Source organism: Hypomesus transpacificus, chromosome 11 (genome assembly GCF_021917145.1).
Source record: "Hypomesus transpacificus isolate Combined female chromosome 11, fHypTra1, whole genome shotgun sequence".
Lineage (NCBI taxonomy): Eukaryota > Metazoa > Chordata > Actinopteri > Osmeriformes > Osmeridae > Hypomesus > Hypomesus transpacificus.
Genome location: NC_061070.1, coordinates 2,400,682 through 2,413,787, shown reverse-complemented (window position 1 = coordinate 2,413,787; position 13,106 = coordinate 2,400,682). Strand labels below are relative to the sequence as shown.

At 49.0% G+C, this 13,106-nt stretch overlaps 2 protein-coding genes across 2 annotated transcripts in view; both read right to left on the bottom strand.

Annotated features, from left to right (window-relative positions):
• Positions 1–4,490, bottom strand: part of slc35f3b (solute carrier family 35 member F3b) — a 30,320-nt gene extending 25,830 nt beyond the window's left edge. Inside the window, exon 1 of the mRNA XM_047029598.1 lies at positions 4,246–4,490. Within this exon, the coding sequence (XP_046885554.1) occupies positions 4,246–4,321 (76 nt within the window). The 5' untranslated portion in view covers positions 4,322–4,490. The remainder of the gene's footprint in view (positions 1–4,245) is intronic.
• Positions 4,491–8,882: 4,392 nt separating this feature from the next.
• Positions 8,883–13,106, bottom strand: part of LOC124473677 (neurexin-1a-like) — a 111,744-nt gene continuing 107,520 nt past the window's right edge. The window contains exon 15 of the mRNA XM_047029309.1: positions 8,883–8,986. Within this exon, the coding sequence (XP_046885265.1) occupies positions 8,883–8,986 (104 nt within the window). The remainder of the gene's footprint in view (positions 8,987–13,106) is intronic.

The window sequence follows — 13,106 nt, the reverse complement described above, 5'->3', positions numbered from 1 at the left end:
AACAGACAGGATCAGTTGTCGTGGCTATTGATAAGAGCTGTGGTCAAGGTAACCAGACCCTGCCCAGAATTCCAGCATCCAGCAGACAATGACACACAATCCTGTATGTCAGGATGAGGAGAGGAGAAAGGGAAGGGAAGGGAGAGGAGAGGGGAGAGGGGAGAGGAGAGGGGAGAGAAGAGGGGAGAGGAGAGGGGAGAGAAGAGGGGAGAGGAGAGGGGAGAGAAGAGGGGAGAGAAGAGGGGAGAGGGGAGAGAAGAGGGGAGAGGAGAGGGGAGAGGGGAGAGAAGAGGGGAGAGGAGAGGGGAGAGGAGAGGGGAGAAAAGAGGGGAGAGAAGAGGGGAGAGGAGAGGGGAGAGGAGAGGGGAGAGAAGAGGGGAGAGGAGAGGGGAGGGGGTCTGCTGGGTCGTCTGCAGAGAGGTCATGTATGTCAGAAAAAACCCAGAGGACCAATCCAAATCGAATCCATCCTGACCAATCACAATCAGTCTATCCTGACCAATCACAATCAGTCTATTCTGTGCAATGAGGTGGCCGTTCTGCTTCAAGGGTAGTGGAGGATTCAGAGCTGCTTAAAGCAGATACATCTGTTTTACTGCTTCTTCATACGCTCTACTCTGCTCTCTTATGTTCTCTCTACTCTATTCTACTCTACTGTGCTCTACTCTACTGTGCTCTACTCTACTATGCTCTACTCTACTATGCTCTACTCTACTATGCTCCACTCTACTCTGCTCTACTCTACCCTGCTCTACTATGCTCTACTCTGCTCTGCTCCACTCTATTCTGCTCTGCTCCACTCTATTCTGCTCTGCTCCACTCTACTCTGCTCTCTTATGTTCTCTCTATTCTATTCTACTCTACTGTGCTCTACTCTACTGTGCTCTACTCTACTATGCTCTACTCTACTATGCTCTACTCTACTATGCTCCACTCTACTCTGCTCTACTCTACTCTGCTGTACTATGCTCTGCTCTGCTCCACTCTATTCTGCTCTGCTCCACTCTATTCTGCTCTGCTCCACTCTACTCTGCTCTGCTCCACTCTACTCTGCTTACCTATGTTCTCTCTACTCTATTCTATTCTACTCTACTGTGCTCTACTCTGCTCTGCTCTCCTGTTCTCTATTCTGCTCTACCCAGACCCAGATCCAGATCCAGATCCAGATCCAGACCCAGGTGACAGGCTGTTATGCGACTGCTGCCCAATCATGTTGGTCACAGCTCTGAGCATGTCATTGCTTTTTTGCAGCTCACAAATAGGTAGCTGTACAAATCATTCATTTTTCTGTGTGCCTGCCTGTCTGTCTGTCTGTTTGTTTGCCTGCCTTTCTGTTTGCCTGTCTGTTTGCCTGCCTGTCTGCGTGCCTGCCTGCCTGTCTGTCTGTGTGTGTGTGTGTGTGTGTGTGTGTGTTTATCTCAGTGGGCCTGTGTGTTGGGTATAAAGAGCCAGTTCTAAAACAACAGAGAGGGGAAGCTTCTGAGACAGCTCTTCAGATGTCTGAATGGAACACACATACACACACGTATCTGTTCAGTGTGTAGAGATATCAAAGACAGGATGGGAAGACGGCACAGCGTTGAGACACACACACACAGACATACACACACACACACACACACACACTGTAACTGCAGTGTTTTAAACAAGTCAGTCTGGAAGGTGATTCAAGAATACAAACATAACATTCTAAGATTGAGCTTTGAAAAAACGCATACACACTCACATGCACACACACTGCTTTGTAGGCCATACAGGCATAAACACTGCAACATCGCTAGGTTGCTAGGGTTGGGTACCGTAACTCGGTGCTAATAAGGCACCGGTACCTAATTGACCAGTATGTACTGAACCAAATCAGAACACAGATTTGGGTGCCTCATTTCGGTGCCACTTGTGTGCCTGAGCTGTCAATTTAAATATTTGCCCTCTGGTACTCCGTAACGGACGGAAGAAGCATCATCAGCGAACATGATCGCTCGTTAAATTATACTGCATTCATGTGGTGTCAGAATAATCCGGAAAATACTTTCCCGACTGAGAAAATTCACATGAATGCAGTCGGTACAACAACACGGAAAGTGAAAGAACATGGCAGACGAGGTCACATGATGAAGCCTCTTCCACCGTCGCTTTGGACATCTTTTGATTTGATCGTTTCAGGCACCGTTTGGGTATCGGAACCATTTTCAAAGTATTGTTTTGGCACCGGTTTCATCAAAACTCAAACAATACCCAACCCTAACACATCACAGGCACACTAAACACACTCATGTGCATTAGCCCACACACGTTGCTCTCTGTACCACACACACACATACACACGCTCACACACACACTCTCACCCCCCCCTGCACACACACACACACATACACACGCTCACACACACACTCTCACCCCCCCCTGCACACACACACTCACATACACACGCTCACACACACACTCTCACCCCCCCCTGCACACACACACTCACATACACACGCTCACAAACACAATCTCATCCCCCCCCCCCACATACCCACACACACACACAGCTGTGGAGGGGAAGACATAATTAGTGTGTCCCCTACAAATGACCCCAACCGGAAATGCGAGCTTCCTGTGATCAGGACACACACTCTCTCCTTCTCCCTCTCTCACCCACACTCTCTCCTTCTCCCTCTCTCACCCACACACTCTCCCTCTTTAAAACACAGGGTCTCTGTCTCACACACATTCGCTCCTTCTCCCTCTCTCACACACACTCTCAATCTTTAAAACTCACACACATACTCTTTTTCTCTCAAACACTGACTATCCCCATCTGACACATGGATGAGGGCAGTGTGGATGAGGGCAGTGTGGATGAGGCCAGTGTGGATGAGGCCAGTGTGTATGAGCACAGTGTGGATGAGGGCAGTGTGGATGAGCACAGTGTGGATGAGGGCAGTGTGGATGAGGGCAGTGTGGATGAGGGCAGTGTGGATGAGGCCAGTGTGGATGAGCACAGTGTGGATGAGGCCAGTGTGGATGAGCACAGTGTGGATGAGGGCAGTGTGGATGACGGCAGTGTGGATGAGGCCAGCATAGGGGCTGGGGAATTGAAGAGAGGATGAGAAAGGCAGCGTTTCGGGGTCTATCAGCTTGTATACTGCTAGAGTTCACGGTCCAATTACTCGTGGACACACACACACACTAACAGTGCAGTACAGGCAGGCACACGCACACAGGCAACCAGTGACACTGGCACAAACACACAAACAGAGAGACACACACACAGACACACACAGGCAGCCAGTGCTACAGTGGGATGCTGTGCTGTACTGTGTTTGTTTAGCATGATTATCAAAAGGTCCCTGGGGAGGGAGGGTGGGGTGAAGGGTATGATGCTGTGTGTGTGTGTGTGTGCGTGTGTGTGTGTGTGTGCGAGTGTGTGTGTGTGTGTGCGAGTGTGTGTGTGTGTGTGTGTGTGCGAGTGTGTGTGTGTGTGTGTGTGTGCGAGTGTGTGTGCGAGTGTGTGTGTGAGAGTGAGTGTGTGAGTGTGTGCGTGTGTGCGAGGGTGTGTGTGTGCAAGTGTGTGTGTGTGTGTGTGTGTGTGTGTGTGTTTAGGAAAGGCAGGACGGTGGGGGTTGGGAGTTCCTACTTTACTGCAATAACAACTTCATCGGTCCCCACTCAGAAAGAGACAGCAGAAAATTACACAACACAGTTCAAAGCGCCTGGCATTTCACGCATCATTAAAAAGCATAGCCAACCTTGACTCATTTACCGGCTCAGGTTCCCCTCCTGTGTTGGTGTGACATTACAATTACTATCTATGACTGAGAGGTCAAAAAATGAAACGGATCAACTCATAATGCGTTTTCTACTTTTCTCACGCATAATATATTGTATGCTACACGACAAAAGTATTTTAACGCGCGGTTCTGTGAGCGTAGGGTGGGCTATACTGTACTGTATAATTTATTGGCGGAGAATCTCTCTCGCGCATTCTAAAAATTACTGTCGATGGTAACCTAACGCGCGCTTCTTCGTAGCTTCCTGGTCCCCATTCCACATACCGTCTCGCACGGTATCAATCCGATGACAAGTCAACCGCTGTCTCAAAGCGGATCTCTTATTCCCAAAACCATGTCTGACTTAATAACTCTTATGAATGTGCACGGGCCACATGGCAACAGTCGTGCTGCCCCTAGAAAGAAGAAACCCGAAGCCCCCTGTTAGTTCCACGGTGACCGGAACGGTGATTTCACGCGCTCTACCTACCTTCAACTTTTGTTAAGGTGAGCACCGGGCTGTTGCAGGCGGACAACGGGGAAACCCTGGCCGAATGTTTCTTCATGTTCACGAGCTCGGTAGTGCAGAGCTCTTCCCGCTTCGACTACATCCCTGAAGCCGATGTGGTGCCAGCCGCGTAGACAGAGAGATATCTTGCCGTTTCTTCAACGAAAACCCCGTCTCTCCCACTCCCGTCCCCGCGGATGTAACTCCGCTAATGAAGAGCTTCACCGCCTCAAATTCGATTCCCCTCCCTCCTCTTCGCTGCGGTATCCCGTGAGCGCGCCAGTCCGTCACTCTCCAAATACAGTTAGCAATTGCAGCGATTTGCCACGTCACGCGTGCCTCTGGCATCCACAGGCTCCCGCGCTCCCTCGCCACCGCCCCTCCTTTGCCGTCCCGAACCAGACAAGTCCCGCTGCTGCCGGCCCCCCGGAGCGCCGTCCCCACAGGGAGACTCATGCACGGCAGAGTGGAGAGACAGAGAGATGGATCGATTGCGATGGCAGGGTAACTGCTGTGACATTGCGTGGATTGGGTGACAGATCCGATCTGACTAGACCGAAGAAAAGCTTTTACATTCGTTCTGAGCGCACGAGAGATCGGAACGCACCGTGACTGCATGGGATGTGTAGAGAGACCAGGGGAGCGACAGTCAGAGGACTGTGGAGTGATATGATAGCGGTGTATCTCCACAGGAGGACCTTGGGGTGAACCTAGCTAGCCACTATTACACCGTAACCAACATGCTGACTCTAACCTTGCCATCACCTTGGCAGTCAGCATGCAATGTAGAATATAGAGGCAGAATGTTACTTTAGTGGTTAAAGAGGGAGAATGTTACAGAGGCAGAATATTCTAGAGATATATTGTTCTAGGGGCAGAATGTTATTGTAGTAGAGGCAGAATGTTCCAGGGGCATAATGTTATAGAGGCAGAAAGTTATTGAAATAACCTTGTAATGGCAACATGTACTAACCTAGAGGCAGCATGTTATGGAGGCAGTCTATTCGAGAGGCAGTCTATTTAGGGGCAATGTTTAATACATATGAGGTTTCTAGAGGCAGTCCTGAACAGTTCTTCCAAGGGCTTGATGTCAGACTTGACAGCCATGCTGAGATGTCTGCTTCAAACACCGTTAACACTCTAACAGGGTCACATACAGACACCTGGACCGGTGCTACTGTGTGTGTGTCTGTGTGTGTGTGTGTGTGTGTGTGTGTGTGTGTGTAAAAGCTGTTAGTGTGAGAATATGTGTGTGTGTCTAAGAGAAGCCACAATGAATTATTCACAGGCCAGTCTGGTCGTCTTCACCCAGGCGTGCGGATCTCCAGCCTGTATAACCAGGACAGGAGACCCCATCATCTCCAGCCTGTATAACCAGGACAGGAGACCCCATCATCTCCAGTATCACCTCCAGCCTGTATAACCAGGACAGGATACCCCATCATCTCCAGCCTGCATAACCAGGACAGGAGATCCCATCATCTCCAGCCTGTATAACCAGGACAGGATACCCCATCATCTCCAGTATCATCTCCAGCCTGTATAACCAGGACAGGATACCCCATCATCTCCAGTATCATCTCCAGCCTGTATAACCAGGACAGGATACCCCATCATCTCCAGTATCATCTCCAGCCTGTATAACCAGGACAGGATACCCCATCATCTCCAGCCTGTATAACCAGGACAGGAGACCCCATCATCTCCAGCCTGTATAACCAGGACAGGATACCCCATCATCTCCAGCTTGTATAACCAGGACAGGAGACCCCATCCTTTCCAGTATCATCTCCAGTCTGTATAACCAGGACAGGATACCCCATCATCTCCAGCCTGTATAACCAGGACAGGAGACCCCATCATCTCCAGTATCACCTCCAGCCTGTATAACCAGGACAGGAGAGCCCATCATCTCCAGTATCACCTCCAGCCTGTATAACCAGGAGCCTTTGCAATGAAAGCCTTTGTAACAACAAACTAAGCTTTTATGTGAACTATTTAAACCTCCGTATCAACAGACATAGCTCATGCATTCAGACAGAACTCTCTTCAGCTCCCGTTGGTACAGTATATAAAACCCTCATTTGTTGCAGGTATTTTTTTCCAGATTTGAACAGGATTCAAAATGGAACCTGGACTGAATTGCAGAGTTCCTACAGATGTACAGAGGGGTTTTGTATAGCACCATACTGTATTTCTATAGACAACCATATGGTTCTATGTAGCATGCAATTGTTCTCCATACAAGTTAATGATTCTGTCTTAAGACCTTGTTCTACAAAGCCCTCACTGGTCCTGTATACATCCCTCAGGTTCTGTATAGTACCCAGTGGTTTCTAGAAGGATAGGGACTTCCAGGGCCTCCAGCCCTCCTCCCACAGTGACTGGTTTTTGTCATCTTCTCAGTGTTTATGCTGGGGAAGGGGTTGGGGCCAGGAGGGGAGGATGAGAGGACGGGAGGATGAGAGGAGGTGAACGATGGAGTGAGAGCTCCACTCAGAATGTTTAGACGCGGGTATAAACCTGTCACCACGACAACCCGTTGGAGGATGTGAATCCCAAAGACCCAGAGAGAAAGTATCAACAGAAATCTAAGGGTTAGGGGGTGGAGCGGGGGAGGGAGGAGGAGCAGAAAGGAGAAGGGAGGAAAGGAGCAGAGACGAAGAGGAGCGCAGTAGAGAAGAGAGGGATGGAGAGGAGGAGAGGTGTGGAGTGGAGTGGAGTGGAGGGTGGAGGAGGAATGGATAGAAGGAGGAAGACATGAGCAGAAGGGAAGCTACAAGAGTAGTAAGCTAGGGAAGAAGATTAAAAAGGGGGAAGGAGAGGAGGAGAGGAGGGAGTGGAGCTTTAACATCATCACAACAGCTCATCTGTCATTTACTATGGAAACGGAGAGAGAGAATATAGAGCGAGCGAAGAAGGAGAGAGAGTAACAGAGGCAGAGAGAGAGACACAGAAGGAGAGAGAGTAAACAACAAGGAGAGAGAGACAGAGAAGGAGAGACAGAGAAGGATAGAGAGTAACAGAGGAGAGAGAATCAGAGAAGGAGAAAGAGAGAGACAGAGAAGGAGAAAGAGAGAGACAGAGAAGGAGAGAGAGAGAGGAACAGAGATGGAGAGAGAGACAGAGAAAGAAAATAGGTAGAACAATAAAGAGACAGAATGAATGAAGAATAGAAGGGGAGCAGGAGGGGAGGAGTAATCTATAGAAGGACAGAAGAGAGGGAACAGAGAAGGAGAGCAGAGAGAGAGGTAGGAAGATGTGCGTACGTGTGTGTGTGCGTGTGTGTGTGTGTGCGTGGCCACTCTTTTTGGGGAGTGGCTCCAGAGTTGTCTCATGCTGGATATGGTAACTAAGACCCTGAGAGGATTTAGAGCTGTGTGTGTGCGTGTGTGTGTGTGTGCGTGTGTGTGTATGTGGAGACATATATGGAGACAGGCAGGGAGAGGTGGAGAGGGAGACACACACAAGAGACAACAAAGAGTGACTCAGACTTACATCACGGAGGAGGATCAAACTGGTGCCACATGGAAACACTCTCACACACACACACACACTCTCCCACTCTCCCCCCCCCCCCCACACACACACACACGTCTATTTATACTCAAACATCCAGGCTGCTGCACACACCATGCACGCGTGCACAACCACACCCACCCACCTTTCTCTCTCTATCTCAGTGGGATCCTCTACTCTGCTCATCCACAGCAGCTGAACCTCTGAACCTCCTGTCAGATCCTCCAGCCCAGAAGAAGAGACTGAACCTGTCAGATCCTCCAGCCCAGAAGAAGAGACTGAACCTGTCAGATCCTCCAGCCCAGAAGAAGAGACTGAACCTGTCAGATCCTCCAGCCCAGAAGAAGAGACTGAACCTGTCAGATCCTCCAGCCCAGAAGAAGAGACTGAACCTGTCAGATCCTCCAGCCCAGAAGAAGAGACTGAACCTGTTAGATCCTCCAGCCCAGAAGGGAACAGGTCTTCATCTTTCCTTCCAGTTGGAGTAATCGAAAGGCTGGGGTGAGACTGGGCCTCCAGGAGAGGCTGGGGTGAGGCTGGGCCTCCAGGAGTGGCTGGGGTGAGGCCGGGCCTCCAGGAGAGGCTGTGGTGAGGCTGGGCCTCCAGGAGAGGCTGTGGTGAGGCTGGGCCTCCAGGAGAGGCTGGGGTGAGGCTGGGCCTCCAGGAGAGGCTGGGGTGAGGCTGGGCCTCCAGGTGAGGCTGTGGTAAGGTGGTACAAACTAACCATGACTCAGATCCAAACCCAACTTCCCTCAGCCCAGGTACCAGGGCTGCAGTGTTGAGGTTAACTATCAGGTGTTTGGTGTGAAATATTGATATGATGAAGACCTCTGAGGCATCAGGGCACTGAGACACACACGTACACACACACACACACACACACACACGCACAAGCATACAATGCCTGCACACTCGCGACCCAACCCCCGGACAAGCGGCAGTTGACGACATGCACACACACATAAGTGTACACCCGCTCACACACACACGCATACACACACTTGTACACACGCACTTGTACACACACTCTGCCTTCCAAGTCTGAGCCAATGGGACCATGAACTACGGTGTTTGATTGGATCAACAACCTCAATGAGTCGTCACATGGGAGAGGTGGTCATCCACGCTAGCACACGCTGGTATGGCTCTGCACAGTGGGAGACGTGGTCATACTGCTGGGGATGAATGGAGCTACACAGGTCTGCTAAAAGAGGAAGGGGGTAATCAGCTGGAATTAGAATCCAGTCTCAATCAATATGTCATATGGTTTCCATCAAGTCTACTATGGTGTTACAGGGAGAGAATTCCAGCAGTGAATGAAAGAGCAGGTAATGATTTCTAATTGGCCTTCTGCAAATTAATCACTTTGTAGTCTAGAGAGGAAATCAATGTCTGAGTAAATATATGTATTCTACTCTCTCCAGGAAGTGATGGTATTCATGTGCACACACCCCCCCCCCCCCCCCCCCACACACACACACAAACACACGCACATGTAACGACAGACCCACACAGACAAACATATACAATCATAGAGATCTGCAAATGTACACAGTCTAAAACTGTGTTTTTCAAAGTCTGGGTTGAAAATTGGGTCGGCAAATATGTTTTCAGAATGATTTTGTCATAGGCAGTGCTCGACGTGGGCCGGTACTCACTGGTATACAGCACCGGCACTTCTACATTTGACTCTTAAGCGTACCGGCACTTCTGCTTGCAAACCGCTACTTCTCGCATGTAGCCGGCCCGGTACTCACTGACAGAGAAAGCGTCAGTGTCAGAGAGATTGGTAATGACCCTAACGTTACATAAACTACAAAATACTCAAACGCACACAACAACACAAACATACACCCACACACACACACACACACACACATTGAGATGATTGCATCACAGCTCTTTATCAGTTCTGTACAGTCTTGTTACAGTGGTGACTCTCCCATTCAGCTGGATAAAACACTGCATTCAGCTGGTGGCTGTTTTCAAATGTTTTTTTATACATATACAGTACAGTACGGTATACACACACACACACACACACATATGCACATACACACCCCAGAGGGGTACACAGACTAAGGCTCTGATTGGACAGCATGTTGTGGTATCACTGATAGTGTCTTGTACAGCCCTGAGCCAGCCTTAATAAGCTGTGTATGTGTGTGTGTGTACAGTAGTTATCTTAGTGTGTGTGTATGTGTTTGTGTACAATTGTGTGTGCCAGTGTGTGTGTCAGTGTGTGTTTCTGTGTGTGTGTGTGTCAGTGTACATGTGTGTATGTGTTTGTTAAGGGAAAGTCACAGTTCACAGAACATCTTGACCTTGCTCTCCTTCCTTCCTACCGTTTCCTCTTTCTCTTATTCTCCCTCTCCCTTCTCTCTTCTTCTCCTTCCCTCCCTCTCCCTTCTCTTCTCTTCTCCCTCCCCCTCCCACACCCTTCTCTTCCTGTCCTTCCCATACCCTCCTCCTCTCCCTCCCCCCTCCCTCCTCCTCAACCTCCTCTCTTTCCTTCCTTCTGCCTCTGCCTCTGCCTCTCTCTCACTCACCCTCCTATTAATCCTCCCCCTCCTCTCCCCCTCTACCTCCCTCATCCTCCTTTTCTCCCTCCCTCGGTCTTCCTCCGTCCCTCCCTCACCCTCCTCCTCTTCTCTCTCCCTCTATTTTACTCAACCTCCTCATCTCTCTACATCTCCCCCCCTTACCCTTCTCACCCTCCCTCCTTCACCCTCTCACTTAGATTGTGGGAGACCCTGTAGCCGTGGTTAATGTTATTGAACTGCCTAATGCTGTCAAACCCCCCTTCAAGGTGAGATCCACCTTCAGTTAGAATAGTAGTTGCAATAGTTGAATAGGCAACATGTGAGCATCTAGATTGGATCAATAAGCAGCATCTGTCAGCTGTTGTCATGTCTCTGCTGAACAGCTGCTCAGAAGACAAGCCCATGCTCTCCAACATGGAGGACTGATCTAGAACATGGAGGACTGATCTGTAACATGGAGGACTGATCTGTAACATGGAGGACTGATCTAGAACATGGAGGACTGATCTGTAACATGGAGGATTGATCTACAACATGGAGGATAGGACTGATCTACAACATGGAGGATAGGACTGATCTACAACATGAAGGACTGATCTACAACATGGAGGACTGATCTCTAACATGGAGGATAAGACTGATCTGTAACATGGAGGACTGATCTAGAACATGGAGGACTGATCTGTAACATGGAGGATTGATCTACAACATGGAGGATAGGACTGATCTACAACATGAAGGATAGGACTGATCTACAACATGGAGGACTGATCTACAACATGAAGGACTGATCTGTAACATGGAGGACTGATCTGTAACATAAAGGATAGGACTGAGCCCCACTAGCGATAGTACAGCTGAAACCTACTGATGATAGTCTAGCTCTACTGTAACATTACCAACGCCTGAGTCCATCATCTGCACGGCTGCAGGCGGCTGACTTGAAACAGTGAATTCTGGTTAGACTTTTTGTCCGACTTGCGACGGCACCGAGGCTAGGTCACTGTGACGTCGCCATCAAAGTGCCGTGAGATCGATTTGAGAACTGCCGGCTGTGTAGCCGAGCGCATTTTCTCAAGAGCAACTGCACGGGTTCTAATGAAGACACAGCTATTTCATGATTGGCCAGACTCACACACGACAACTTTGACGCGTGTTTTGTTATTATTCTGACAACTTCAGTTTCGTCAATGCTCAAATCCGGACCAAACTGTTTAATTGAATAAAAAATTTGTTGAAGAAAGGGTTTTAGTCCACCCCTTCACGGAAAGACTACGTTTAATTACAAATAAAGTAAAGAGAAAAGAGAACTTCATCGGCCATGACTGACGTCAACGCCGCAAACCACGAGAAGCTGAAATGTCCCACTTCACAGACCGTTTTTAACTCCTCCCCTACTGTAAATGGCAACTCTCGCCAGTCATTTCATGCAGCCGCAGTCGATGTCGAACGCACCTATTCTGTCTTTATGACTCCTTCAGTGTAGAATCAGTCTATATGACTCCTTCAGAAGAGAATCAGTCTAATATAAGACTCCTTCAGTAGAGAATCAGTCTATATGACTCCTTCAGTAAAGAATCAGTTTATATGACTCATTCAGAAGACAATCAGTCTAATATAAGACTCCTTCAGAACATAATCAGTCTAATATATGACTCCTTCAGCAGAGAATAAGGTCTATATGACTCCTTCAGGAGAGAATCAGTATTCTATCTGACTCCAACTCCTGCAAGGAGAGAGAGAAGGAAGTGAAAGGCAGAAAAAAAAGAAAGAAAGAAAGAGGGAGAGAAGTAGAGAAGGGCAGATGCAGACAGGAGGGAAGGCAGAGAGGAAGAGCAGGTGCAAAGGCAGAGAGTAGGGGAGGCAGAGAGAACGGGAGGCAGTAGCGCAGAGGCAGAGAGTAGAGGAAGCAGAGAACAGGGGAGACAGAGAGGAGGGGAGACAGTAGGGCAGACGTAGAGAGGAGACAATAGGAAAGAGGCAGAGAGTAAGGGAAGCAGTAGGGCAGAGGTAGAGTGAAAGGGAGGCAGAGAGAAGGTGAGACAGTCAGTGCGATTTTTGTATCGCACTGACAAAAATGTAATTGTTCAGGTACCTGTTTTCGGCTCGCTGTACCCATATTGTTTTGACTCGCGAAGGCTAGCTTACGCTAATGCAACTGGCTTCGATGGTGCAGCACACTGGCTTTGATGGGATAGCACACTGGCTTTGATGGGACAGCACACTGTCTTTGATGAGACAGCACACTGTCTTTGATGGGACAGCACACTGGCTTTGATGGGACAGCACACTGTCTTTGATGAGACAGCACACTGTCTTTGATGGGACAGCACACTGGCTTTGATGAGACAGCACACTGGCTTTGATGGGACAGCACACTGTCTTTGATGAGACTGCACACTGTCTTTGATGGGACAGCACACTGTCTTTGATGGGACAGCACACTGTCTTTGATGGGACAGCACACTGTCTTTGATGAGACAGCACACTGGCTTTGATGGGACAGCACACTGTCTTTGATGAGACAGCACACTGGCTTTGATGGGACAGCACACTGTCTTTGATGAGACAGCACACTGGCTTTGATGGGACAGCACACTGTCTTTGATGAGACAGCACACTGGCTTTGATGGGACAGCACAAAACCATAGCTCACCTGCAAAAGGCCATAACTCACGCAAAGCTTTTAATTCATGCTTTACAACAAAAGTTATTGTCTCATATCTCAAAAGTGAATGCCCTCCAAATATGAAGTTCCTTTAGTCACTGTGTAAACAATGA